The 26,737-nt window shown below is 41.0% G+C and overlaps 1 protein-coding gene across 1 annotated transcript in view; it reads left to right on the top strand.

Annotated features, from left to right (window-relative positions):
• Nucleotides 1-26,737, top strand: part of KCNH5 (potassium voltage-gated channel subfamily H member 5) — a 154,080-nt gene that overhangs the window by 26,279 nt on the left and 101,064 nt on the right. The window contains exons 6-7 of the mRNA XM_029964152.1: nucleotides 13,767-13,882; nucleotides 17,403-17,795. Of these exons, the coding sequence (XP_029820012.1) occupies nucleotides 13,767-13,882; nucleotides 17,403-17,795 (509 nt within the window). The remainder of the gene's footprint in view (nucleotides 1-13,766; nucleotides 13,883-17,402; nucleotides 17,796-26,737) is intronic.

Genomic DNA, 26,737 nt, shown 5'->3' on the forward strand with positions numbered 1-26,737 from the left:
TTTAAAGAGCCCTTACTTTTGTTGAAGTCATAGTCTAAAAAAACCCAAAAAGCCAAACAGAACATCCCAGAGGCAGTACAGCCCCATCTCCCAAGTGCCTTCAAGGCATATGGTTGGACCCTTAAGAATCTGCTCAGGGTGCATTGATTAGCATTGATTAGCATTGATCAGTACTTCCAACAAACCTCATAATTACAAACCACTGACCTGATTCTTCTTCTCCTTTTGCATAAATTAAAGCTTCTCTTTTCTTGATATAAGAAAATCATATTCAAATATTTGCACCATTTTACTACAAGGGCAGGAAAACAGCACTATTGCGTTACCCTTTGTGTCTCAACTGTGTGGATCTGCGGGATCCCACGGCACTGGAATCACAGTGTTTTTGTGTCAGACACGGTGCTATGAGAGATACATAATTCACTGTCCCTGCAGATAACATTACAGTGTGCTTAGAAGCTGCCAGGCCACTTTCTTTTTGAATTATGAGATTGGTAAACATATACGCTACAATTTAGTGGAGAATTTCTGAAGTTTTGTAAAAAAGCATTTCAGTAAAATACTGCTGCTGAGTGCTGGGATTTGTCGTTGAAAGGGCTATTTTTTTTTTTCCTTTTTAAAAGAAGGATATTTCTTCAGAAATTCTTCCAGGACCATGCAATACATAATACATAAGTAACTATGGTGCAGATGAGTTATTGTGTATTACTTATGGGAGCAGTAAATTTGAGATAAAAAATTCAACAGAAATAAAATATTGATGCCATTATGCAATAATCTCTCTGTACCAATACATTCTGCACTGTTCAAAGGTGTGTTGCTTTGTTGTGAAGTTTCAGTATATCACACTCCTATGAGGTATTTAAATCATACCAATGGATGTATCTACACTGCAGAGTGTGTCCTGACTCCTGGAAATATATGGTTGGCTCTGCCAAATCTGCTTGCAGGGGCTGCAGTGTGGTTGGCATCTCATGCAGACCTTGCAAGGGAACAGCAGTTTCGGGGGACAGGGATTGATGCTGAGGATGCAGATCTCTCAGAAGTGTTGAGGAGCTTGTCAGATTTGTGAAAACAGGACAGACAAATGAAATAGTTGTCTTACTACAAAGCAAATTGCAAGGGTGAAGTGGGATTTTTATTTTTTTTTTTGGTGATATGGGCTTAGAAACATGTTTGTTTCAAGGGTCTACAAAATACGCAGTTGACATCACGGGGACAAGCCCCGTGCGAGCAAAGGGAGTTAGAGAGGTCTGGGGCACTGAGACAGATGGTGTGTGTCTCTGCTTACCTGTGTGCTCACCATTTGCTGTGTTAATGCTGAAAGCAGGAGGAGGAGGATGAGGATGGGGCTTTGCTTGCCGGAGGGAGTAAAAGTAATGAAAAATTTTCCCAGGTCACCCAGGAGACTGTGAATTTGCTGCAGACCAGAAAGCTGTTGAAACTTAGTGGACTGTAAGCAAGGCTGGAGAAAAGGGATATTTAAAAGCTACCTTCCTCTCATAAAACACAATGACAGAGATCAAAACCCTTGTTTTCTGAGAGGGTACAGGCAGTTGACACTAAAGATTGGACTGGCTTGTTTTCTTGTTACTCATGCTCCTGTCTGTTATTGCTGGGCGATGTGTGGGAGACCTGTGATGTATGGCAATGCAGCAGCCACCAAAAAGTACTGTTGTATCCTTGTAAACAGAAAATTACTTTAAAAAGTGTCTAGCCAGTCAAAATTGCCAAAAGCCCCCAGCAACACAGGAAGAAGCAGCAAAGATGATAAAGGAGGGACAGATCAGCTGCCTGGCTGATGTGTTCACTCCTGGGTGAAGGTGCCACCGGCAGCTGTGCAGGTCTGGAGCGTAGAGAGAACTCTCTCCATTGACTTGGTTTATGGTTTATGGTTTATAGTGCCCCAGCTGCTGAGTCAGTGGATGGATGAGCTGTGGATGGTGCCAGGGTGGAAAAGAGGTGTAAGAATTAGTGATGGGGCAGATGATGACACTCAGTGGTCACTGGGACAGTGGCTTATTTCCTGGTGAAGGAGCTGTGCTCTGTTTTCCTGGTATCTCTTTCTTTCCCTCTCCTACTCCTCTTTGGTACTATGAATATTTGTCTGATCTGGATTCAATACTAAGCAGGAGGTCCTACCTGTGGAGGCAGAGGGCCAGATCCCCAGGAGTCCTGGCTCAGTGTGTTACACAGAAGAGGTGGCAGACCATTACAAGCATATGAAAGATTGTATTATGTATTTTCTTCAAGAGAATAAAACCCAAAGAATTCTTTTTTATTAATGTTTGTACCGTTGTCAGGTCACAGTTGGATGCTTTTATCAGCTTGCTGAGCTTTTATTCTGTCTTTACCCAATGGCCTTTTAAAAACATCTGAAGACTTTCAATTCTTGCAAAGACACACAGTGGTAATAGTCTTATGTTTATTTGTCAGAAAAAAATGAAGCCATTTTTCTGGGCTCTAACTATTAGAAGGGTGGATGGGGCCACTTAAAATGTTAACACCATTTGAAGCCAGGAGTGCTGTAGATTATATCGAACAGAAAGTTTAAGGATAGAAAAAAACCCCAGCATTTTTTGGACTATTAGTGGAGTTTCACCTGGTTGTGCAGTGTTTTTATTCCCTTTTTATTGTCAGTGAAGAAAAAATGTGGCCTCTAGGTAAACTTGGATTTTTTTTTTTTTTTGTCTAGGATTCTCACTGGTTATTTTAAGTCTCTTTTGAGTGAAATATCAGGCTTGTCACCTCTGGAGTGACTGGGAGGTTCTGGTGAATATTGATGGGATGTTGAATTAGGATGCGAAGTTGCGTCCATGAGGCCCCTACAACTCCAGACTGTGTGCCACTAACAGATGGGATCAGGAGATGGCACAGCAGGACCCTGAAGTTGCCTTTTCTTTTTCTTTTTTTTTTTCTTTTTCACTTGGTAGAGCCAGACTTTGATAATCAAGACTGTCTGGGACAATGCTGTAATGCTTCCAGTGATATAACTCTTTATGGTTATATAACTCTATATAATGATACAACTCTATCTCGGAGTGTGACAGGGCTATAAAAAGTGTAGTAGTTGCAGAAATACAGACTTATGCTTGCTAATCCTTGCTAAGCCTATAATTCTGATCCTTTTTTATCTTTAATAAGGGCAAATTATGAAACATATATAACTAGTTGCACATGGGAACTTTTTTCCTTGAGGGGGTATCAATCCTGGTGATAATAGGAGAAGTAGGTGGAGGGATTAGAGCATGAAAATGAAGTTTCTACCTTTAGCTAAAGCACAGTGTACCCTGTTAAATACATCACCTTGACAGTAATCCATCACAGTAATTTAGTAGGTCACAATTTTGATATCCTTAACATGTTTTTATTGCACTTCTCCACGGCTATAATGATAAGGCTCTCAGTACTATAGAGACCCACTTGTTCTCATGCTGTTTCCTTTGCTCTGATCACCAGTTTCACTCCCCAGCGCCTTCCAGGAGATCACCTGCATCTCTCCTTTCTCCCCTGGGTTTTGATTAGCATCCAGGGACACTTGGGCTATGAGAAAGAATTTTGAGGGGGTGACAAGAGAAGTGGTCATTTCCTAGGTGGGTTTTCAGTGTCAAGGATAGACAACTCAGAGGAATGATGCTGAGATATCCTCTCTTGGTGTTTGAAACCATTCATTTTGGATAGGCACAGGAAGACCTTCCAAGGTTGCTTTTTTCCTATTTCTGCAGGACAAGCATCCCTGTTATTGTCTTCAGTGACAGGCTGGTGGCACTTTCTGCAGATAGTGCACAACCTGAATAGTCATGAAGAGATAGTTGTTTCCTGACTCTTAGGAGTGATGCTCCAAAGCATATTTTCTCCCCCCTGCCCCCCATCCTTTCTTGCTTTTCTGCTGTTGGAGACCTGCTGTGATGAAGAAGAGGGAGTTTCCATATCCAGGGCTGTTTAGTTTCCTTCACAGAAATCGAATACTTCTCTGAATCTGATATTGCCTTTGGAGCCCTTTGTGTGCTCCATCAGTAATCCAAAATGCACATTAACTGTCTGAACATTTCTGTAAGTTTAATGTGCAATGAAAAAGAAATCCCGTTGAAATAAAACCTAACCCTGTGAGAGATTGAATTAAACTGGAAGCTGATCTTTAAAGCAGTAGCTGTTTGTAGAGGGATACACTTTCTATGTAGAAAACTGAATACTCCTCAGTCATATGTAAAATAATGAGTAAAAATGCAGTAGAGTTAGAGTTTAAAAGTCTAATCTGTATATCACAGGGCATTGCACTTCACTAAGTTGCTCTTCTGCTGAACCCATAAACTTGTGTGTAACTAAACCATCCCCTCCAGACAAGCATCCAGTATTGATTTAGAATTCTAAAGAGGCTGAGGATCCATGACATTACTTAATATTTTTCTTGCTTTTCCATTACACTTTAGGCTTTAAAGAAGCACCATATTTAAATTAACCTGAATTTAGCTTCTTGCAGCGGCGTCTTCTTACGCATTTTTTTCCACTGCATTAAGAAAGTCCCATTAAGGCATTTACATGTATAATCAAGTCATCACTCCGCCTTCTTTTGATAAAGTAAATGAGTTCAGCTCCTTAAACCTCTGTCTAGCCTGAATTTGGAGGTCTGGTGATGGCAGATACATGGATATTTTTGCTGCCCTTTAATCCAGCTCATGAGCAGCAGTGGGGTTGAAGCTGTGGTGGCCTGGATTTCAGTCTCCCAGGTCCCCAACCACTTTCTGCAACCAGTACTGTGGCTGGGTGGGCTCCCAGCTAATTCCTCAGTACTGCCCATTGCTCAGCTTCACCAAGCCTGGTTCTTACTGTTATGTATACAAGGAACAGGTAACCTTTTGCTAAAGCAAAGCACATGCTGAATTGCTCATCTACCAAGATCTTTGGATCCTTTTCAGAACTGTTCTTTGCTAGGGACGTTCCCCCCCCCCGTGCTGGAGATACAATTTGCCTTGCTTTTACCTCAGTGTCTGTTTTCCATTTAAAACATATTTTAGTGGGACGTGCCCGGTTATCAAGCGCATCATCCTGTGTGACTGCCCTCACTGCTGTTCAGCTTTCCTCTGATCTTCCCGTCCTCTGGCATTTTATCAGTCATTTTATAAGGACTTTCAGATCATAGAGAAAAGCACTGAATAGAAGGATACTTGGCCATTGGGGTCCAGAAGGTTCTCAGTAATAATTTTTTACTATTTTCCACCAACGTCTTGTTGAGAGTGTCACACAGTGTCAGTTCAGAGCAGATTACCCTGCAAGAGGTTTTGGCCAGTCTGTCTCTCGGGTGATTCAAATGCAGCACCAGGACAAGGTGATGTGATGGGATGAGCACTGTGGCTGTGCTGACTTGGGAGCTGGTGGGTCCTTGGCTGCAGGTGGGAGCAAACCAAGGGCAGCCACTGAGATTGTCATCAGGTCAATGGTCCATGTTGCTGCCCAGCCCAACCCCAGCAAGGCAGCACTGGTGCAGGGAGCTGCCCAGGCTCGTTCCTCTCCAGTGCACATCATCTGCATTTGGCTTGCAGCTTGTTCTGTCAAGGTGTTTGGCTGTCTTCCTGAGCCAAATTCATACTCTTATAAAATAATGAAATTAGCATTGGTGGGGCATTTTACATCTTTCCGTGCTGACAACTATTCATTGTGTTCCTTTCCTTTTCTGTTTTATTAAACATATTGAAACTCATTGGTTTTTCTGTCATTTTGCCTGGCACTGAGATCAAGCTGGGTCACCTGTAAGTGCTTGGGTTATCCTGTTTACCCTTTCTGCATATGGGTGCAGAAGCTTTTTGGTTGTACTCTGTAAGTTCTTTAAAAACTTCATCGTTACTGTAATAAATCTAGCTGAAGAAGATTTTTTCCCATATTTCTTTAGCTTTTCCATGTCCATCCTCATAAACCATAATTTCTGATTCACCTACTTACTTTTTCCCCTCTTTTTTCCATCCCTGTGTGCTTCATTGTACGCTGCTTTTTAATTTCTAGACAACTGCCTTTCTTTTGATCCCTAGCCTTTGTATTCCTTTTTTTAAACCATTGAATGGCACCATTTTGCTATCTGACCAACTCCTAAAAGCCAGTTGACTGAAATTTACAGTAGTCAGTATTTTCTTTTTTCCCCCCCCTTCTTCCCTAAATTTGCACTTGTTTTTATAAACTTACAGGAAATAAGTCCTTAGTGGCCCTATGTGTATAAAGCTTAGCTTTAATTGCAGAAAAGTGAAATCTAAGAAGTTGGGCACCATAAATTTGTGGCTATGTTAGAATTAAATTTAAAAATACGTTGTATACCAAATGTAGTCTAGAGGCATATAAATCTTAGCCCTTCTTATCAGTAGGTCTCACAATGGCTTGCAAAGTAGGTCATTAGCATTATCTTCACTTTAAGGAAGAGAAGACTGAAGCTCAGGGAGGTAAAGTGATATGCCCAAGATTATCCATTAGTTCTTCATCCATGTTGAGCTCCCCAGCAGTTGCAGTGGGTGGATGGTAACTGGGAAGACAGCATTCAGCAATAAAGGAGGTTGGATGTAAAAATTTTCCCAAGAGTGCAGTACATTATTGGACAGTGGAACGCACAGAATTTCAATCCAGAAAATTTATCCCAATATTTTGAATTACATTTGAATAGAATCTCAGTCCAGAAATACTTTTACTGCATCATGGGAGTGACTGAGCTTTGTTTGACTATTATGCTACATATTCAGGAGTCCCATTTATCCCTCTCTCTCTCTGACAAACCAAAACCAGGATGATTAAGTTTTACAAAGAGACAATGAACTCTTTCAGCCATACTTTACCTGCAGTAAAGAGCAAACAGCCAGCCATTGTAATGATTTTGCTGTCTAAATGTCTACAAATACTTGGGATTTATACATGCTAACTATTTATGCCAAAGGATGATCCATGTCACCAGTCGAATTCCCTACTACCTAACTCTGAGCAGTGTTACCTTTTGTGGATATGTCGTAAATTATATATTATATAGGCATTCTGCATGTTGCATGCTTCACAGGGAGAGGAGAACAACTTTTCCATGGTCTGGGGGTGTTCCCTACACCCCTGCAGGCAGGAATCAAGATGAGCACTGCTGTAATTGCCCTCTGCAATTATTTTTCACACAGAATATAATTCTTAACCTGAGTGTTTTCACTGCAGTCGAAGGTATGGGATAGTTCCCTGTTATACTGATTTAAAGCCATCATTATTTCTTTTAGGACCAGACAAACCTTGACAAAAGGGTTAATTGCAAGCCAGTAGAGCTACACTAATGCTTTGTTAGGGGGAACTAGCCATGCCTAGGTTTTTCAGAGCAAGTGCACTATAAAGAACATTAACATCTCACCTTGAGATTTTAAACTCTTCATAAACTCTGTTGTAAGAATTTAGCTTTAAAATAGCATAGTATATTTTATGAGCTAAATCTTTTGTTTTCAGTGTGGCTGTTAGCTGGGTAGTTAGATCTGTATTTGCAACTGTGCACAAATCCTGTCAGAGAGACTGTGAATTTTCAACTCCTAATTAAATTATGGTGAGAATTTGAAGGATTTTCTGACTTGCACACAGTTATATTTGAAAATATTTGCTTTTATCTGTGAAGGCAGTGGGTAGGCCTATTGACTGCTGAGGTTTGTTCAGGGAAAGTGGCTTAAGCAATAGTGGACCAAAAGAGCCAAAGTCCTTTTTTGCTCATTAGCCCATGCCCGGGCAGAAACTTTCCCAGCAGAGGGAACTGCCCAGATCTGACCCATCCTCTGGGCTGGAGTGTTCCTGTGTGATGCACAACAGGACCTGCTCCTTGGTATTTGTGGGAGCACTTTCAGAAGACTCACAGTTTTGGGTGAAGTCTAACCAATTCTCTGTTTTGTGACCTTGGGAGGAACCAGAGGGATTTAAAGATTTTATCTGAAGATAGTCTTTAGGAAAGAGTCTTAGAGGTATTTTCAAACCTAAATGATTCTGTGATTCTGTCCCATCCCTTCCACCATCTCTTCTGCTTGGGGAAGCCTTCCTTGCTGCACTTTCTGTGGACAGCTTTCTATGTTTATATGTTCTCTGGTTCTTTTAATGCCCTGCCACACACTGCAACAACATCTTTGACCTGGCGGACATTTCTCCTTACTCAGAGAGGCAGCAGAGATGAGGAGCGGGTGTTGGAGATGGATGGGAGTGTTTGTGTTCTGGATTGATCTGCAGGGTGTATTAATGGGAAGGAGCTTGGTAACCAGAAGGGCAGAGAGAGGTCCCTGTGGCAGTGCAGGAGTGTGGGTGTCAGAAGGTCCCTGCACACAGAGAAAGCAGCAAGTGCGGGGGTGGAGGGGAGGTTTTTGGAGAGCAGCTGCCACAAAGCTGTTCCCATCCCAGCTGTCCAGTGTTACACAGAATGATGGATTCAGGATCTCAGGAAGAAAGTTGTGTGAGCATAGTATTACTCTTGTTGGAGGAGTAGCTGATGGAAAGGCACATGCTGTAGTGAGTAAGATAATTTGGACTTGCTGATGGTGAAGGGACAATAGGATGAAGTTCTAACATGGAAATAGCGTTTCCCCCTCAGGCACCACGTAATTTCTGTAGTGGTGTATGAATCTAGGGAGTGGCTGAGTGAGCACCTAGGACCCATGTGGAAAGCTTTTCCTCCTCTGAGGAGGTGTTTGGGTGCTCTGTCTGCTTCACTTGACTATTGCCTACCTCCCTTCTGTGCTCCTGCACTCCCCCAGGCATCCTGTCACAACATTAACAGCTTCAACTCATGTCATGGCATCTAAGATATGAAAGAAATATCTATTTATTTTTTTAATTGATTTAGTCCTCCTGTTTTTTCTTCTCTTCAGAGAAACCTTTGGCTCAGCCACTGTGTAAAGTATGCCACCAAGTCACCTCCAGCTGTTAGCCCCACAGTCAGAGGGCAGTCCTAATTAGAGCAAGAGACATGGAAAATATCTTGTGGATGTAAAATGTTTAATTGTGTCTAAATTGCATGGAGGAAGAAGAAAGTTGCAGGCTTGGCAGGGCAACATTACAGCTGGGCCAAGGCAGAGAATAGCTTAGTCCATGTCTCTCAGCATGGTGACCTTCTTCATGTTCTATTCTGTTAACTCTATGGGCTTGTTAAATCTTCATATTCAGTTTATTGAGAATGCAGGAGTTTTGTTTTGAGTAATGGACAGGAACAGGGAAATATTTTGCTAGGCTCCTGTTTAAGAGACCCTTGTTTTGGATCATGAGAATGAATGCAGATCACGAGGGTTTTGTTTAAAGCAGGGGTACAGATGCTTCTTGTTTTGTCCACAAAAAGGAAAATAATTAAGGAGAACCAGAGGAAACAATCATTGTATGTGTATACTATTCCAGAATTTTCCATTTGAGGTAGTTAACATTTTTGTCTGAAATACCCAGTTTAACTTCTTGTAAGGAGGAGCAGCTGCTGGCCTGATCTGGTGTGTGATCTGATGATGTTGCTTTTTTTTCCCAAGAATCTGAGTGCAATGGTGCAGGTTCAGAGTGTTATTTTTCAAGTGGTGCTATGGAAGAGAGACACAATCCAGCCGAGCTGAAGAGAGCATCAGAAGTGTTGCTTTTTCTCACAAGTAGGTTCTCCCCCCCCTTACACCTGCTATTTGTGCAGCTCCTTTACTCCTTCCAGAGTGAAAATATCTGCGAGGACAGGCGGTCACTAATACAGGAGATAAAATTATCATTCTTTTCAAGTCTCTCTCTATAGAGGAAAAGAAAGGAGAGAATCGTTTGAAGAAACATTGACAGCAGTAGGCAGCTATGCAAATTTTTCTCTGGTCTATTTAAACATACACATTGGTTTTAAATATAATTCTGAACTTATCCAGTCTGCAACAAGGTCAAGAAATGGAGAAATGTACCCTGTACAGATTATTTCAGACCCGAGGCAGCCTGTATACATTTTCACCTTCCCACTCATACCCCAGCATCTTGCTGCTACGTTTTTTGTTCTCTTGGGTCGTAAATAGGAAACAAAAGAACTGGGCACTTTTTTGTCACACTATTGCAGATGGATAGATATAGATTGGAGCAGGTAAAATAATGCTGGACTTTGTGCTGAATTGGAAAAAAAAAGTCATTTTAGTGTATTCTATGCTTCTTACATCCAGAATCATGAGCTTCACAGGGCTGAAAGAAGTGTGAAAATGTGAAGTCTCTAAATGAGGCTGGAAGGGCTTTTGCAAAAGGTCTGCTCTGGCACAAAGCAAAGCTTTGGTCTTGGTGGAGAAAGGACACGATGAAATGGTTTGTCCTATGAAAAGAAGAGGTCAGACCAGATGAGCAGAGTGGTAACCTTGAATGCTAAAATTTGTGGCTTCTTTCTTTCACCTGACGCTGATGATCTCACTGAAGTGGTAAGGGGGGATTTAGAAAAATCATAGTTTTTCCTTTCTTTTATTTTTACAGCAAAATGATTGCTGTTGTTTACAGCAAAATGATTGCTCCAGCTCTGTTTTCCCTATCTTCCCCATGCATTCTGTATTTGTGGTTAATGCAGGACAGATGCTTTTCTTACCTAAAACAGTGACAAGGGATTTCTTACCAGTTTTGCTTTTATAAGAAGAGATGCATTTTAAAACCCATATTTTTGTGAGTGGTATCTCTCAGCCTGCAAAGCACCATGGAAAAGGATTTCTAGAGAGTACATGAAGCCATCTCCTATCATTACCAGCCCCCAACTCTTCTCCAAATCCTTATTAATCACTGCACAGATCAATGCCCTACACCTTCATAAGTAAAGTAAGGTAAAGTAAGTAAGTAACCTTGAATCTTTAACCATCAGCTGTCAGGAACATCACAGAATCACAGAATGGTTGAGGTTGGAAGGGATCTCTGGAAGTCATCCTGTCTAAACCTCTGTTCAAGCAGGACCAGTTGCCCAGGGCTGTGTCCATGCAGTTTTTGAATATCTCCAAGGATGAAGACTCCACAACATCTCTGGGCAACTTGTGCTAGTGCTCAAGTGACCTGTGTGTGACTTGTGTGCTGTCATCCTCACAGTAAAACAGTGTTTTCCTGGTGTTCAGGCAGAACCTCTTGTGCTTCATTTTGTGCCCATTGTTTCTGGCCCTGTCACTGGGTACCACTGGGCCTGGCTCCATCCTCTTTGCACCCTCCTATCAGATATGTGTACACTTCAGTAAGATCTGCCCCCCCTCCAAGCCTTCTCCAAGCTGAGCAGTCCCAGCTCTCTCAGCCCTTCCTCAGATAAGAAATGCTCCAGTCCCTTAATCATCTTCGTGGCCCTTGGTTGGACTCTCTTCAGTATGTTCATGTCTCTCTTGTGCTGGGGAGCCCACAGCCAGGCACAGGACTGCAAATACTGGCCTCACCACCTCTGAGTAAAAGGCAAGAATCACCTTCCTTGACCTGCTGGCAGTATTTTATCTAAGTCAGCAAAGGATACTGCTCTCTTTTTTTCCAGCACAGACATGTTCAATCTGGTTCCCCAGGTCCTACAGGTCCTTTTCTGTCAAACCACTTTCCATGTGTGTGTCCCCCAGCATATATTGGTGCATGGGTTTGTACCTCCTTAGGTACAAGGCTTTGCACTTTTCCTTGCTGAACATCATGAGGTTCCTGTCAAGAGCTGGAGTAGCTGACAACACTGAGATGTGACAAATTGGGACTGTATCCAGCCATTTGTCTGTGGTGGTTTTGGCTTTGCTGAGCATTTTTCCATCACTCTCATATCAACTCTGTGAAGCAGGATGGCAGACTGAAGCTTGGGGACTGGCCCAAATTTGTCCTTATGGACCACAGGGAAGTGTCTTCCCAGGGGAAGGGGACAGTGATTGTGTGTGCATGTGTGTATAAGTACCTGCACAGGGAAGTGGGTGAACACCTTCCCAGAGGAGAACTGCTCTTTTTCTCTGATTCTTGCTGTGTGATTGCAAAGTGCCAAAAGAAATCACCTGGGTGCACCGTGACCTCCAGCAATTACTAGAAATTGGGCAGAGTTAGGGCAGAGCTGTCACAATGCTGTTACCGTGCTCGCTTGCTCTTTGAAATTGCTGGTTAAGAAAGATGAAGAACAGTTCTGACTTCTGTCTTAAAGCTTGTAGCAGTTTTATAGACAATTAGCAAAAAGAAAAGCACAAGAATTTATTCTAGAAATTAATAGTTCATACTCAGATCACTGTAGTCTCCCTTGACCTTGTTTAATACAGAAAGTGCATATTCCTAATTGAATATCCCTGTAAGCTGAACAAGCATGAGGCATACTCAAAGCTCACATTTTAAGTTTGCATTTCAAAAGTTAATAAAATGCTTCTATTTTTTACCTTTTCCCAGTGAATTTTTTATGTGCATTTTTGAGGTCATATATAAATAGCCAGACACAAATGTTTGTGCTGTGCTGGTGGCATACCATGATATTTTGGGCTGTTCTAATTGCTAAATGATGAACAATGGATTTACATTTGCGTGAATGTGATATCTGTGTGGTAAAGGACAAAGTCAAATTGTACATTATTTTTCTTCCTGAAGTTTCATTGTCTTCTCTGTTCTCTGCTCTTTATTTTATCTACCACTGGGCTTCCCTTAACTTTCCAAGTCTCTGACTCCTGTCAGACAGGAGGCATTTAAAATTAAATCTAGCTAAGACAGAAATGTTGTGTTTCCTTTCTCAGATATTAATATTTCCCCCAATTTTCACCTACTCAGCATTCAAGTTAAATAACATTAAAACATTCTCCTGAAGCCATTTCCTGTCTATAACTTCTTTGGTATTTTATCCACACTCCTCTGTTAAAAAAAAGAGATGTTACACCTGGCTAAACTGAATGTTGAGCATCTCCTTCAATGTCCTTGGGGGGATTTTTCCTTCCTGCATATACCTGATTTTCAATTTTCCTGCTTAACATTGAGGTGCTACACTGCTTAAACCCGTGCCTTTTCTTTGCTACCACCCATCTACTCCATCCATTGACACACTCACGCCAGTTGTCACGTTGGGGTGTTTTTCCAGCAGGACCGACTTGATGAAACATTCCTGGGTTGGTGCTGCTGTCAGTAACAAACTCTGCTTCTTGCTGAATGCTGCAGAAAAAAAGTTCCCCAGGTACATCCCAGTATGTGGATCGCAAGCTGCTCAAAGCAGCTGTTTATCATCAGTATAATAGCTAAATGTATTTCTTAATGCCATTTAAAATCGAGTTTCTAATCTGTCTTTAAAGGCTTAATGATTCCTTTTGTTTTCATCTGAAGCATTTCTGCTGGTGCAGTCCTGAATTATTTTTTTTTTCCTAAGTTTTATTTTTGTCCCTGAATTTTAGCTGGGGCAAGAAACAGTAAAGACTTAAGGATCAGACTTTTGGGGCTGCTCCAGCGGTCCTGAATTAGCAGGAGCCTTTCCGTAGCTGGGGAGGATTTTCCTTCAGCAGGATTTGCAGACCTGGAAAGCATTTGCATTAACTTCAGTGGCTGAGAGTTAGATTTCAGTAGCAGAGTAAGTGCCCAGAAGACTGAAAGCACGATGTGATCCCTCTAATATAATGTGCCTAGCAGGCAGAGTAAAGCACGTTGTGATTTCACTCACATTCACCCGTGGTTGCCTGGAAGGAGCAGTATTTTTCCTCTCTGTCAAGGTCTGTAAACCCAGAGCCTGGGGCTGCTCCGTGCAGCAGTGTAGCGAAACTGGTCAAGTCCAAGACTTAAATATCAGCGAACGCAAAGGAGATTTACTGGCGATGAGTGAGGCCTGAGTACTTGTGACGTGATTTCCCTCTTTCCCGCAGGTTGGACCAAGTTTGCTCGGCTGACGCGGGCCCTGACCAACAGCCGGAGTGTGCTGCAGCAGCTGACCCCCATGAACAAGGCCGAGGTGGTGCACAAGCACTCCCGCTTAGCCGAAGTAAGTGGGACGGACACCAGCCTGCTCCCTTCCCAAGGCAGGAAGAGACTGGGGAGGGGGGGAAACCCCCCATCCTAATTCCCATTGATAAATAAGATTTTTAGAGGGAAATATTTCCCGACTCTGATTTTTTCAGCCTCTCCTCTACTCGTCCTAAAGCACCACTGCGTGCCAAGGCCACGTTTCTGGGACAGGTCACAAAAACATTCTCCATGGGTCGCTTTTACTTACATCAACTGTTTCTGTGCATGCAGTTTTCTGGTTGTTCTGTGACTTTGGGTGCACAGTGTGCTCCTCCATGTGGAACCAGGCTTGATGTCCTTGAGTCCTGTGGATGGTTGCTTACTCTCCCAGGGACATGGGATTGGTAGAGAAACCTCTCTGGAAGCATCCCTATGTGTGTCCCTGGGATTGCACAGGCACATGGGCTGTGTATATACCCCAGTCTCGACTTTCTTACAAAGTCATTCCTGCAGTATTTTACTCATCACTTTTGTCTTCAGAACTGATGAATGAACCTCTTTGGCAGGTTGCAAACATCTCCTTAACAGTGCAGATGGTGCAACAAGTGAATACCTTCAGGTTAACTGATGAAACAGAGGTACTGCTTTCATCTTCATGTCCGTTGGTAATGAAAAATAAATGGGTCAAAAATATATGGTCAAAATATATGGGCTACTGAAAATTACAGCCCTAGTCAACTTGTGCCAGAGAGTTTGTCCTGCGTTTGATGCTGAGAACTGGTTGCTGCTTTAAATATTTTTATGGTTTTTTTCATTCCCTTTCTGGTTTTAGTGAACTTTGATAATAACAACTCAAATTTGAAGAGGAGCATTATCTCCATAGCTCACCCCTTGCAGAGCATAATGCTCCCCTTTATCAGGCTTAACAGTTATCAGCCACTTTCATTAGCTATACACAGGAATAATTCAGAGAGTCTGTGGTGAATGCAGCTGACTAACAAGATATTGTGTATTCTTTAGTGATTTAAAATTAAAAATTCATGCAGCATGAAAGAAATAATCATTATAGTTCAGTGGTCTCCACAGCCACTTGCCACCCACTCACCATGTCAAACTCAGCATGATATTATGTTAAGAATAATAATTATGCTTTTACAGTATCATGGGAACTCCTAAGCACTCCACCACCAGAGGCACAGGGAACTATCAAGCATATGTTAATCGCATTCGGCTTGAGCCCTAAGTAGCTTATTATTCCAGCTATGGTGAGGATGTTTCCAGCTCCTGCCCCAGTGAACAAGGCAGGGAACAAATAGGTCTGGAGAAACCAAGGAAAGAAGTCCCAGTGCTGATTTATCATCGAAGTGTTGAACGCTGATGAGTCCAAAGAGATAAACGGAGATAAAAAACAGATTATGAGGCAAAGCCAAAATGGTGTGTTACGTGTAGGGGAAAGTTTTGGCTTTGAAAGAAGTTTCATGGATTTTCACAAAGGCTGCTTTGAAAAAATGGCTGTATTGATCATTGCTTTAATTCCAGGGGAACACCCATGGATCCACCAGTGAGTTCAGTGTGCCACAGTGGCCAGCTTTGCCCATTGGGTGGTTATAGGAATGTAGAAGTGCTGTTAGTGAATCTTTCCTGGTCCTTGGGGAGGGGACACCTGGAGGCTGATACTTTTATGGGTCTCACCAGGGGTTTGGCATCTGTGAGAGTCTCTGACAAGTGGCAATGGGACTACACTGCTTGGTGTGTGTTGCCTTTCAGCTGGAGTTCAATACAGGGCTTTGTGCTACAGCAGAGCTGGTGTTGGCAAAGGGAGCAGTCATGGGCTCCTGGGGGGCTCTGCTGCACTCTCACTGCTGCCTGGGTAGTGCGTCTAGTGCTTTTCTGGCCACGGGGTAAATTTATGCAATTCAACTGACCCTGTAGAATATAAATGGCTAACTAATGTAACAAGTTAGTTTTTTGTTGTATCAGCTTAACTGACTTTCCTCACAGATCGTGATTGCTAAATATGACCTTAGGGAGGGTGGGAACAGGTTTGCATCCCTTCAGGGTGCAACCTGACATTGGCCCAGATGAGACATGTTGGGAAGCCACATCCCCTGGCAAAGTATGAGAGAGGCTGCTCTTGTTGCTCCTTGGTGATTTCTGAAGAACAGATTTTCAGCACAGCCAGACTTTTACTGTCTGTTTTCAGGAACAGCTTTCTCTTAAAAACATCTGAAAAACAAGACTGCAAAGAATTAATGGAGAATCTGCATCTGTGGTACTTGAATTCATATTCTTAGCTGTTGTGCAGTTTATTCAGAGCCATTTACTCCTCTTCATCAAGGAAGCATCCAGGGGTTTATCAGTTTTACACATATGAGACTGCTGTTTGCAATCCAGCTCTCCCTGGAGATACAGTGCATCAGCTCCAAAGTGGGACAGGTTGAAAAGAGTTTTAAAGTTGCCATAATTATTTATTTTATCCCACAGAGACTTGAGATCCACAAATGTAAAAGGTGTTATTAGTTCCAAAATACACGTGGATCTTTCAGTTGTCAGAGCAATATATTGCCACGTGTGCATTCCTTTGTGCTTTTGTTTCTTGTGTTGGACTGAGATAAGCGGTAATTAGATTAACTGGGAGGAATGTCTTAAGTGAATTTGGCTTGGTTCCTTTGCAGTATTTCCAGTTCCACATTTTCCAACAGTGAGCATACAGGAGATTATAGTCCTGCGCAAAAAATGAGAGGTAATTACAGGAAATAAAAGAGAACCATCTAGTGATATTGAGCTTGTAAGAACAGCAACTTTTTGAAGAAAATAAGAAGGAAGCATGATATTGCCACCAGGGTGTTAGGGCAGGAGTTGTGCACACAATGTTTCATTTTAGGAGGTCAGCCAGCAAGGCTGGAATCTGGTTCACCTTTGATAGGGTGTTGCTCTGGCTCAACAGTGGTTTAAAAAAGAGGTCAGGCACAAGGAATTAGTCTTGTAATGCTTCCAAATATGAGTGCTCATGTTTAGATTAAGTGTTAGGAAGAAATTCTTTACTGTGAGGGTGGTGAGGCAGTCGAAAAGGTTGCCCAGAGAAGTTGTAGATGCTCCATCCCTGAAGGTGTTCAAGACCAGATGAATGGGCCTTGGAGCAACCTGGTCTAGTGGAAAATTCCCTGGTTGGAGATAGAACAGTTAAGGTTGGAAGGGACCTTAAAGATCATCTATGATTCTATGTCCAGAGCTGCAGAGCACAACCTGGTGTGGCAGTACCCACAACCTGTCTATGGAACCTCTCTTCCCTTGCTGTTGGCATGGTTTCCCCTCAGTCCATCTGGAGAGACCTTTTTTGCAGGAGTATCCTTAGATGCCGTGCTGCTCCTATTCATTGAGTGATAGTTGCCTCCACACATTCTAAATAAATCAGATAATTTGAAAACTGTGGGTTGACTTGCAGTGTCCAACAAACACCGTCCCATCTTTGTTCTGCTCCTTACAGAAATCCATAAGACCCCTTATTGGATCATATTGGTTGAAAACAGTAGCATTTGCTTCTCTGTCTTTTACAGGTTCTCCAGCTGGGATCTGATATTCTTCCTCAGTACAAGCAAGAAGCTCCAAAGACTCCACCACACATTATACTACACTATTGTGCTTTTAAGACCACTTGGGACTGGGTCATCTTAATTCTAACCTTCTACACAGCAATTATGGTTCCATATAACGTGTCCTTCAAGACAAAACAGAACAACATTGCCTGGCTCGTGCTGGACAGTGTAGTGGATGTTATTTTTCTGGTTGACATTGTTTTGAACTTTCATACGACCTTTGTTGGCCCTGGTGGAGAGGTTATATCTGATCCCAAACTCATACGGATGAACTACCTGAAAACGTGGTTTGTGATTGATCTTCTGTCCTGTTTACCATATGACATCATCAATGCCTTTGAGAATGTGGATGAGGTAAGTAATTTTAGTCTGTCTCAAAAGGATTATTTTAATTAGGGATTAATTTAGAAGCATGTTCCCAAGCAGCTGACAGCAATAAGAGGCAACTCATGCTCTGTGCAAATACGTGGGGACGGCCTTAAGCTGCTGGGTTTTACCTACAAGACATTCCTGTGTTGGAGAAGAGGTGTCTTATGATTTCAGTACCACGTGTGGGTGTTTAGAATTGCTTGCTTGTCATCCAAAAGCATTGGTGCAAGTCCATATCAAAATGGACTGGACCAGTTGGGATGTCCCCTGTCACAGCTTCCTTTTCAGCTCGTACCCAGCAGTCCTAATCTATTGCAGGGCCTGATGTAAATAATTACAATTCTGTATCTACTCTGGCTGAAGCTGGTGGCAAATTTGCCACTGACTTATACAAAAGCAGAGAATGGCTCTGAATGAGCATTTTTTAAATCCTGCCCTAGGATTAATTTGAACCAGGCTGTAATTTTTTTTTTTTTAATTTGATTTCACTTTGAATGTCTGGCTGGGAGGTAGATGCATTTCTGGTTTGGTTTTTATTGGGTTTTTTTTAAACAGTTCTTCAGCTACTGCTGGAATTTTAGAAACCGTTTGAGGAGAGAAAACATAAATATCTTAAATGGATGCTGAATTAGAGCTTTTTAACTGCTAAATGTGTTAACATTTATGAAATCGAGCTTGCAGCCTGAGCTAATAGAGACCACAAGCAATAACTACGACAAATAATGCATGCACGACTCAGTGTAGAGAAATTCATTATTAAAATGCAACTATAACGGCATTAGGACTTGTTTTAATTTTTCTCTAGAGCCTTTTATCTTTAGGGCCATAAACAGATGAAAAAGCCACTGATAATTTTTTCACATTGTAATAGTTTTTTCTCAGAACATCGTTTAGTGTTTTGTTTGTTTGTTTTTATAATTCTCAAATTCTGCAGTTATATATCCTCACTATATAAAATCTACATTCTTATTTTTTAGTGCAGAATTTGCTGCAAATTTGTAGAGCTCCTTTAAAATTCCATTCCTGTCTCTGTGCTGAGTACCATCTTTTGACATTGTTCCATTTTATTTATAGCGAATATGACAGAAGTGATAATACTTGCAGCTTAAATTCAAGATCATATGAGGGCTGCCCATCTGAAAGCAGGTTGTACAGTCAGGCTGTGTAAGAAGGTGGTATTATAAAGGTTGTAAAGATAATACAGATTTTTAAGATAACCAATTTCAGGCTCAGAAGAACCTGATTTTTATAAAAATGCAACATTATCTCTAGTTTTTGTGTTTTGATTTGTAAAACAAAGAGAAAATTTCTATGCCCAAACAATACATATTTAAATGATGAGCTTAACCTCTTCCTCTAACATATAGATGGGAAATAAACCATCTGCAATATTTGTGACAGGAAAGAGAATCACTGGCATAGTGCATTATAATTGAGACACTTAAAGTGGCAAACTTGAACCAAAATATAATAACAGTAGCAAGATATCATGATCTCCAGTGATCCTGGAGCTGCTGTCACCTGCCTTAAAAAAAATGAGATATTAACTACTTTTTAATAAGAGAACCAAGAATAATATTTGCATGTCATGAAATGGTGTGTTATGGCTTTGGAGCCTCCAGCAGACATTGGCTTTTAACTGCTTTTGTACTTGATTTCAAACCCCACCAACTCCAGTTTTCCCTAGTGCCTGAAAAGAATTGATTTTGAAACAGGTATGTAAACAGTCAGTCTTTCATCCTTGGGTCAACATTTCTCCTTTTCTCTGTCTTCCAAGGGAGTTTTTTTTATTATTATTTTTTGGTGATAAGTCTTCATTTGTGATATTTAAGAGCTTTGAGCTGGTTGGTGTGTTCTGGATGGTTGTAGTTATTAATGCTCTTTACTTTCATTTGGTTTTTAACATACATTTTAACTGGTACTTCTTGTCTGGGATTTAACTTTTTGGCCCCCCAGCAGCAGCATGTTCATACACTGTTCATAGGTAAAGAATAAGGAAATTGATAATCTTAATTTGGAAGAGATGCTCTGATTAAAAGGAGAGTTTCTCATTAGAAGCTGTGTGTTTCCTTCTTAAAGCAAGTAGGAGAGAGAATTCTTTTAGGTCTTGATTTTGATAGGTTTTAACTCTATCCCTTGGCCCTGTGTGTTGGTAAGGATATTTGTAGCTTTCGAGTCAGTGATTGTGGCATTTCAGATAAAGTTACAGAAAATCAGAGCTTAGCAGTAAAGACCTTGGTGGCAGGTCCTGGTGCTTTGAGTTCTTGGTGCAGTGGTGAGGGATGGACCCAAATCAGAGTGAATAGCCCTAAAAGCCAGAGAGTGAAAGGTGACTTTCCAAGTTTCCCTAGTTTGTCCCACCTCCATCCTTCATTTTTCCACATAAAGCATCAAATTCATTTTCTTCTAGTTGTTAAGGGACTAGATGAAAAGGGGAGAATACTATTGCAGGGGGTTTCTCTTCCTCCCTGTGGGCAGATCTCTCATAAGGAAGGATATGGCTGAGGAAGTTTGGGTTTGTGCCTCTCCATTGCAGACTGCTCTGTGTGATACAGGTGCTTGAAGTGGATTAAGATGCCTTAAGCACCAGAGTGCTATTTATAATGCCAAAATTAAGGAGCAAAAACCAAAGATTAAAAAAAAAAAAGGAGTTTGAAAAAAAGAAGTGTGTACTTTCTTACCGAGGGTTGTAGCTGTTCAAATGCAGCCAGTCTTAGCCTGAATAAGAAATGGTGTCATTTCCATCATAGTGTCATTTCCATCATGGGCAATGTTAGGTCAAGGCTGGATTCTTGTGAAATTCCCACCTGAGGCAAATATGACTGCAAATCAAAGTTATTTTGTTGTTCAGTGGATGTAGAGGCTTGGTAGGAGGATTTGATGGAAAGGATTATGGCACACAAATTGAGAAATGGCGGGTATTAAGATGATTTGAGGCAGAATTAGAGGTGTAGGTTTCCATGCCTGGAGTTACAAAGCCAGGCTGTTAGAGTCTGCTCAGGGGGATTGGGATGTGTGACAAGGAGGGGGAAAGATAGGATAATGAGGGATACCTTACACAGCATAGAGTGATCTAAGTTGATGTGATGGACGAGGAATTAAGTGGCTTTAGTAGTAGTATTGAAAGGGTAGCAGAACAAGGTAAAATAGACTGGAGAAAAATGAGCTAAGAGAGAGAAAATGGAATCCTTAGTGGGATACTTACTTTATTTAGTAGAATTGGTAGGATGGTAGTCCTAGAAATCAGAAAAATGCATGAAATCTTTTCTGATTGGGAAGCATTACTTGCACTGAAATACATTCTGGCTAAAACAAAGCCATACAGAAAACCTTTCTTATACAGAAGTGTGAGAGGGGACACTGTAACACAGACTGAGGAATCCACAGCCAATTTTCAAGGTATGAACCAGAATGCATAGTGTGTGCCCAGAAGCTCTGAAACTAGGCTGATTTTTATTTCTTTTTAAATAAAAGAGTTCTCCGAAACTTCATATTTAATCCAAAAATGTCTGTCTGTCTCTTTTTTGCTGAATAAAAAAAATAGCAAAAAAGACACAAAATTTTGGAGTAATGGGTTTTGATAGTGGTGTTTGGATCCAAAGATTTTGGTCCCATGTCAGTCTGGGCTGCCAAAAGCCATTTTTTCCATGTAAGTCACAATTACCAGAATCACATTGTGCTGAAATTGCCAGCAAATGAGTTTACAGCGTGCCTGCGGGTGCTGACCAGATATGGTCAAACCATGCTACAACTCCCTTTGGGACCAAATACATCAATTTGCATCCCAGGAAACCAGCATGTTGTGCAGGTGTTTGGCTCTTGTCCTCACATGGAGCCATGCAACTGGGAGAGTTCCTGGAGCTGAAAGGACCTCGGGTACCCTCACTCAGGTACAGACACACTGATACAGTGCTGCTGAGCACTGCTTTTGAGCTTCTGTAGATAAGTATATTAGGTAAATATTCCCCACATTAGGTGGATGGACAAGCTTTTGACCAAATGCTTTCACAAATAAGGTATTAAATTCAGCCGAAAAAACCTCTTACTATACGGAAGAATATAATTTTGTTTTGTTTTGTGTTTTTGTTTTCTCCCTGAATTTTTACTGAGATTTATGAGTTTCTGAGTTTGTCATGAAACAAAACCTAAAAGCTTGTTCTCACCTCTTTTGGAAATGTGTTCGTAAAATGACATGTCACATGCTGTGAAGAATGGAACAAGAAGTCAGGGTGGTACATACAGATAACCAAATAGATAGTTTTCAAATGAGTTGCATAAAAGATCATCCTTTCTACAAAAATTAGTTTTGTGAGCCAATGGCTGGAAGCGAAAGTTACAGAAATCTAAATGACCTAAACCCAAAGTTCTCTGTCTATTGTTTAATAATTTAAGACTGCATGACCCAGTGGCCTTTAAAATTCAGTGATCTTTGCAGGGCATATTATGGCATAGGGTTCTTGTAGTTGTAATTTTCTTTTAATTATTATTATCGATCTATTTCAGCAGTGGCAGAAACTTCCTTGTATCACTGCAATTAATAGCAACTAAAATAGCAATGTCTGTAAATTGAAAGCAAGTAAAAGCTGATACAGCTACTGTAGCCATATTCACTTCTTCAGTACTTTACTGCAAACATTCCCTTTTCAGGAGGTATTTGAAGGAGGGTTTAAGGGCCCCAGACTGAGTGGCATGTGCAAGGTGAAGATAAATTGATGTGTTTCAATAATGTGGCTTTGGCTCTGAAATACAGTCCCTGGCTTGCTACCTTTTTAAAATCTAGGTGGCTTACCTGGACAAAATAATTCCCAGAACTAAATCTGCAGCCAAGTGTTAAACTACGATGAAAACTCCTAGCAATGTAACAACAGAGGCACTGAACCTGGGACCTGGCATTTTCCTCTTTTTTATGCAGTCAGAAGACAATTAAATATAAAGAATACTGTCATTCTGTTGTAGCATGCAAGAAACCACAATATAACAATACAGTGGCATGGCTATGGTATCCAAATATAAATGTATCCACTGTAGGCATAAATTATGTAGATGGTCAACCATATTCACTCCTGTCACTTACTCCCCCCTATTACCCCTTACTTGCAGAATTGCACCACTTTTCTTTGTTTTTTATTCAAGCTAAGGTTTTATTAAAGTTCTGCCACCGTTTAATTAATTAATCAGCTGTTATTTTTTTTTAAATTAATTATCCAACTATTTTAATGTTACACAAGGCCTGGGATATTTCTGCAGGTTCCCCTGTGGAGACATTAGAATGCCTTCATGATGTGAAGGGCGACTTCTGAGAGGGAGAACCTGAGCTGGAGTCAATGTAGGGGGTGGTGGGAGTGCAGGCAGGGTTGTCCCACGAGGTGGGTGTGACCTGGTAACCTGGTAACCTTGTGCTACATCATTCTCACTTGGATTATGGCAAACTGAACTGCAATTATATGTCCCAGTGGTCTTTTCCCCCCCCCCCCTTTTTTTTTTTTTTTTTTTTATTGTGGTATATATGTTACTGGGAAGCAGATGTTGGGTACAAGCCATTTAATTTAAATTTTTAGTCAGAGCTGTATTAACTGGTAGAGTCCAGTAGGGCAAATTGTGTGTGGAGTACTTCCCAGGGAAGCTTTGAGTCCTTGTGATCTCTTTGCTCACAGAGGAGAGGAAGGCTTACAAAGGAGAGGAGGTAAAGGAAGTAATCTGGTTAGATACTCACTGAAATAATGCTGATGGGAGTAGCACAAATCCACGTTACCAACTGCTAAATGCAGCCATCAGTGGGAGGAAGAGAGTCACAGGCTTAGGGACAGGCAAAATGGAGCCAAGGTGCAGCCTTGGAGAAACCAACTGCATGGCTAATCTCAGAATTAGCAAAATTTTACTAGAGAGATAGCCTTGTAACTTGATGTGAGTGTTTATTTCGTTCAACTCTAACTCTTTGTTGGTGTTACATCTATCCCTTGATGTCAGGGATCTGTGTAGCTCCAGAAGTACTCGCAGAGACTTTGTAGCTCAGGTTACTGTCTCCAGGTATTTCCTCTCTTTTTATTTATGTATTGGTATAGGAAATGTTTAGGTTGTTGCTGGCATTAAATGATCTCCTAAGTTCTGTATCCTGCTCAGAAGCTGTCCCAACCGATGAGTACACCCTTTCTTCTCCCTCCCATTTCACCTTCCCTAAGTGAATGAAAATTATCAGATTTTATTATATCATCTTTTCTTCCCTGGTCGGGCACACTCGTGCACTAACAAATAGTGCAAGATGCACCTCTTAACTTGAAACTAGAAGAAATCACCCTTCCTTTTATAACCTCAGTTATTTACTGTTTGAAATGTATTGCATTGTGTAGTTGTGCCATAAACAGTTCCCTAGAAGTTTATTTATAATGTTACAGCTTATTGACATTTGTGTTAGAGGAAAAAAAAAAAGGAAATCTCCTGAGTCCTCATGGGAAAAAAAAAGATAAATCTCAAGCAATAAATTTAGAGGTACTTTCAGAGAATGCACGAAAAAACCTACTTGTTTTCATTTTGATGTAAGGACTTAATTTTGTGCTCACTGCAGTCACTACTCCCATTGCTTCCAGTGGTGCAGGGTCAAGTATTAAACGGGTTCTGCTTATATCTGGACCCAGGATCTAGAGAGCTTGTCCAGAAGAAGCAAAGCCCTTTACTTCTGTGTGTTTTTACATAATGGAATACAACCCTAAATTCTGTTCTTAAAGTGGTGATAAATCAGAAATGTTGCTTTTTTATTTTGCTTGTTCCCACACTTTGATTTGTAGCTATGCAACTTTATTATATTAATTGTTTACAAAAAAAAAAAAAGGTTTCTGATACATATTGATTTATTTTAACATTAACTCCAGTAAAGCAGCATTAAGGAGCTAACCAGGGATTTTAGAGCTAAGCTCTATTTAAGTAGCTAAGCTCAAAAATTTCTTTTGGGAGTGATTTGCTGGTTACATTTCAAACAGCCTATGCATCCTCCTGGATACTCCTCCTGCACTGCACAGAACAGGAATTTCTGGTTATGTCCCTGCAGGCTCACCTGTTTATGTTGGCAAGGCTCACCGTCTCAGTCATTCCCAAAATCTGTAGGCACTTTGTTTTCTTTTACATTGCGTGCCATCATGTAACAACTGTTTGGTGAAGATTGCCCAAGGTTTACAGAAATCCTGCCTTTTTCACTGCTTCAATACCAAATGCTGAGCTGTAGCTTGACTATACAGAATCAGCTGAATGATTTGTTTGTGTGATTTTTTTTTTGTGTGTGTGTGTGTAAATACTTCTGCTGAGAGACAGGTAACGAAAATTTCACCTATTCATCTTTAAATAAAGTATTTAAAAATGCACTATACATGGTATTCATCTGATGAAACACAGGGACAGGCATAGTCTGCAAGGAGATACAGGCACATTTGGGGCATGGCTCCTTGTGTTCTAGGATGCATCTCCAAAGGAGGTCTGAGGACTCACCCTGCCCTAAAACATCCATTTCTCACCCTTGACTGTAATGACACTAGTGTGACTAGCTCAGATGCAGACCCCTCCACAGTTTGATTTAGGCTGAGGTGAGATGCATCCTCCCCTTGAGATTGTATTTGCCTCGCTTGAGTTTTTCAAAGGATAAAAACAAAAGTAGAAAAAAATAATAGGTGTAAAACTCACAGGGTCCTTCTGAGTCATCAACCTTAGTGAGCAGGTTCATCGTATCACCCATCCCATAAATTGTTCAAAATCTGCCTTTCCTCATGTTGTCTAACAAATCTCTTTTAATTTGCCAACATCCTTGGTTAACTATTTCTTCTCCCTCCCTCATGTTTATCTCCTCAATGTGCTTAGAAGGAATAGTCATTGCCCCTCCCCTGAATAAACATGCCTGTTTTCCTTTCCTTAATCTGAGCAAACTGGTCTTGTCTAGACACCTCATTTATGAAATTTTATGAACATTTTCTTGCCCATTCCAGCTGCCTCTCTCCACAGGAAGTTAAGTTCAAATACATCTCTTTAGGGCAGAGCTGTACATATTACTCCAGGCAGAGAATTTATCTTCACTTTGTAATTGGGGTTTGGCTTTTCCTTGGTGGTGGAAACACTCAACTGATCTGTCCTGGAGCTGGATTAACCTCTTCTGTGAGTGCAGCTCACTGATTGCTCTGAGTCACTGTGGGATTAACCCATATACCCAAATATTTCTTTTTCTCAGTAATCTTTGATTAAAGATCTTTGTAGTTGTAGAATTTTTTGTTAATTTGCCCTGTAATGGGTGCCTTGAGACTCTGTATTGTTAGGCTTTATCACACTTTCCTTTATTCCCACATGGTTATTCTTTGTACTGAGAGTGTGTTCCAAAGGTCATCAGCAGATTTTGTGACCATATACTATTTCTGTTTATTTCAGCAAGGAACTGGCAAAATCACCGAGAGTCGCCACTTGTAACCCCTGCTAGACTTGCTTTTTATGGTTTTCATTTGGCCATCCCTTCCACAAGTTCCTCAGTCATCTTAGAATTCCAGTTATGGTCCCTATTTTCTCTGTGTTTCCTAATAGTTTCACCCCTTGTGTTACCAAAATACTGCATTTCTTTTAGTTAGAAAATGGGCTGTGTTATCAGAGAAAGCTGTCAGGAAAACCTGGATATATCCCAGCTAGCCTACTCTTAGCAAACCTATTGCTGCACTGATTGCATTTTGATTTATCTCAAGGTTTCTAATTACTCTTTCCCTTAACATTTATTCAGGTAATGTATCCGTTTATTTCCTTCTTGATGCATTAGCTTTTCTAGCAAACATCAACGTCATCTCTAGAAACTAATGCATAGGATTTAATTTTTAGTGCAAGCCTGGATTATTTTTACTTCACTGCAGCTTGATCACTTTTGGGGTTTTTGTGGTTTTTTTTGTTTTTTTTTTTTTCAATTTTGAGTG

This window comes from Manacus vitellinus, unplaced genomic scaffold (assembly GCF_001715985.3).
Source record: "Manacus vitellinus isolate BGI_N305 unplaced genomic scaffold, ASM171598v3 scaffold_6_pilon, whole genome shotgun sequence".
In the NCBI taxonomy this organism is placed as follows: domain Eukaryota; kingdom Metazoa; phylum Chordata; class Aves; order Passeriformes; family Pipridae; genus Manacus; species Manacus vitellinus.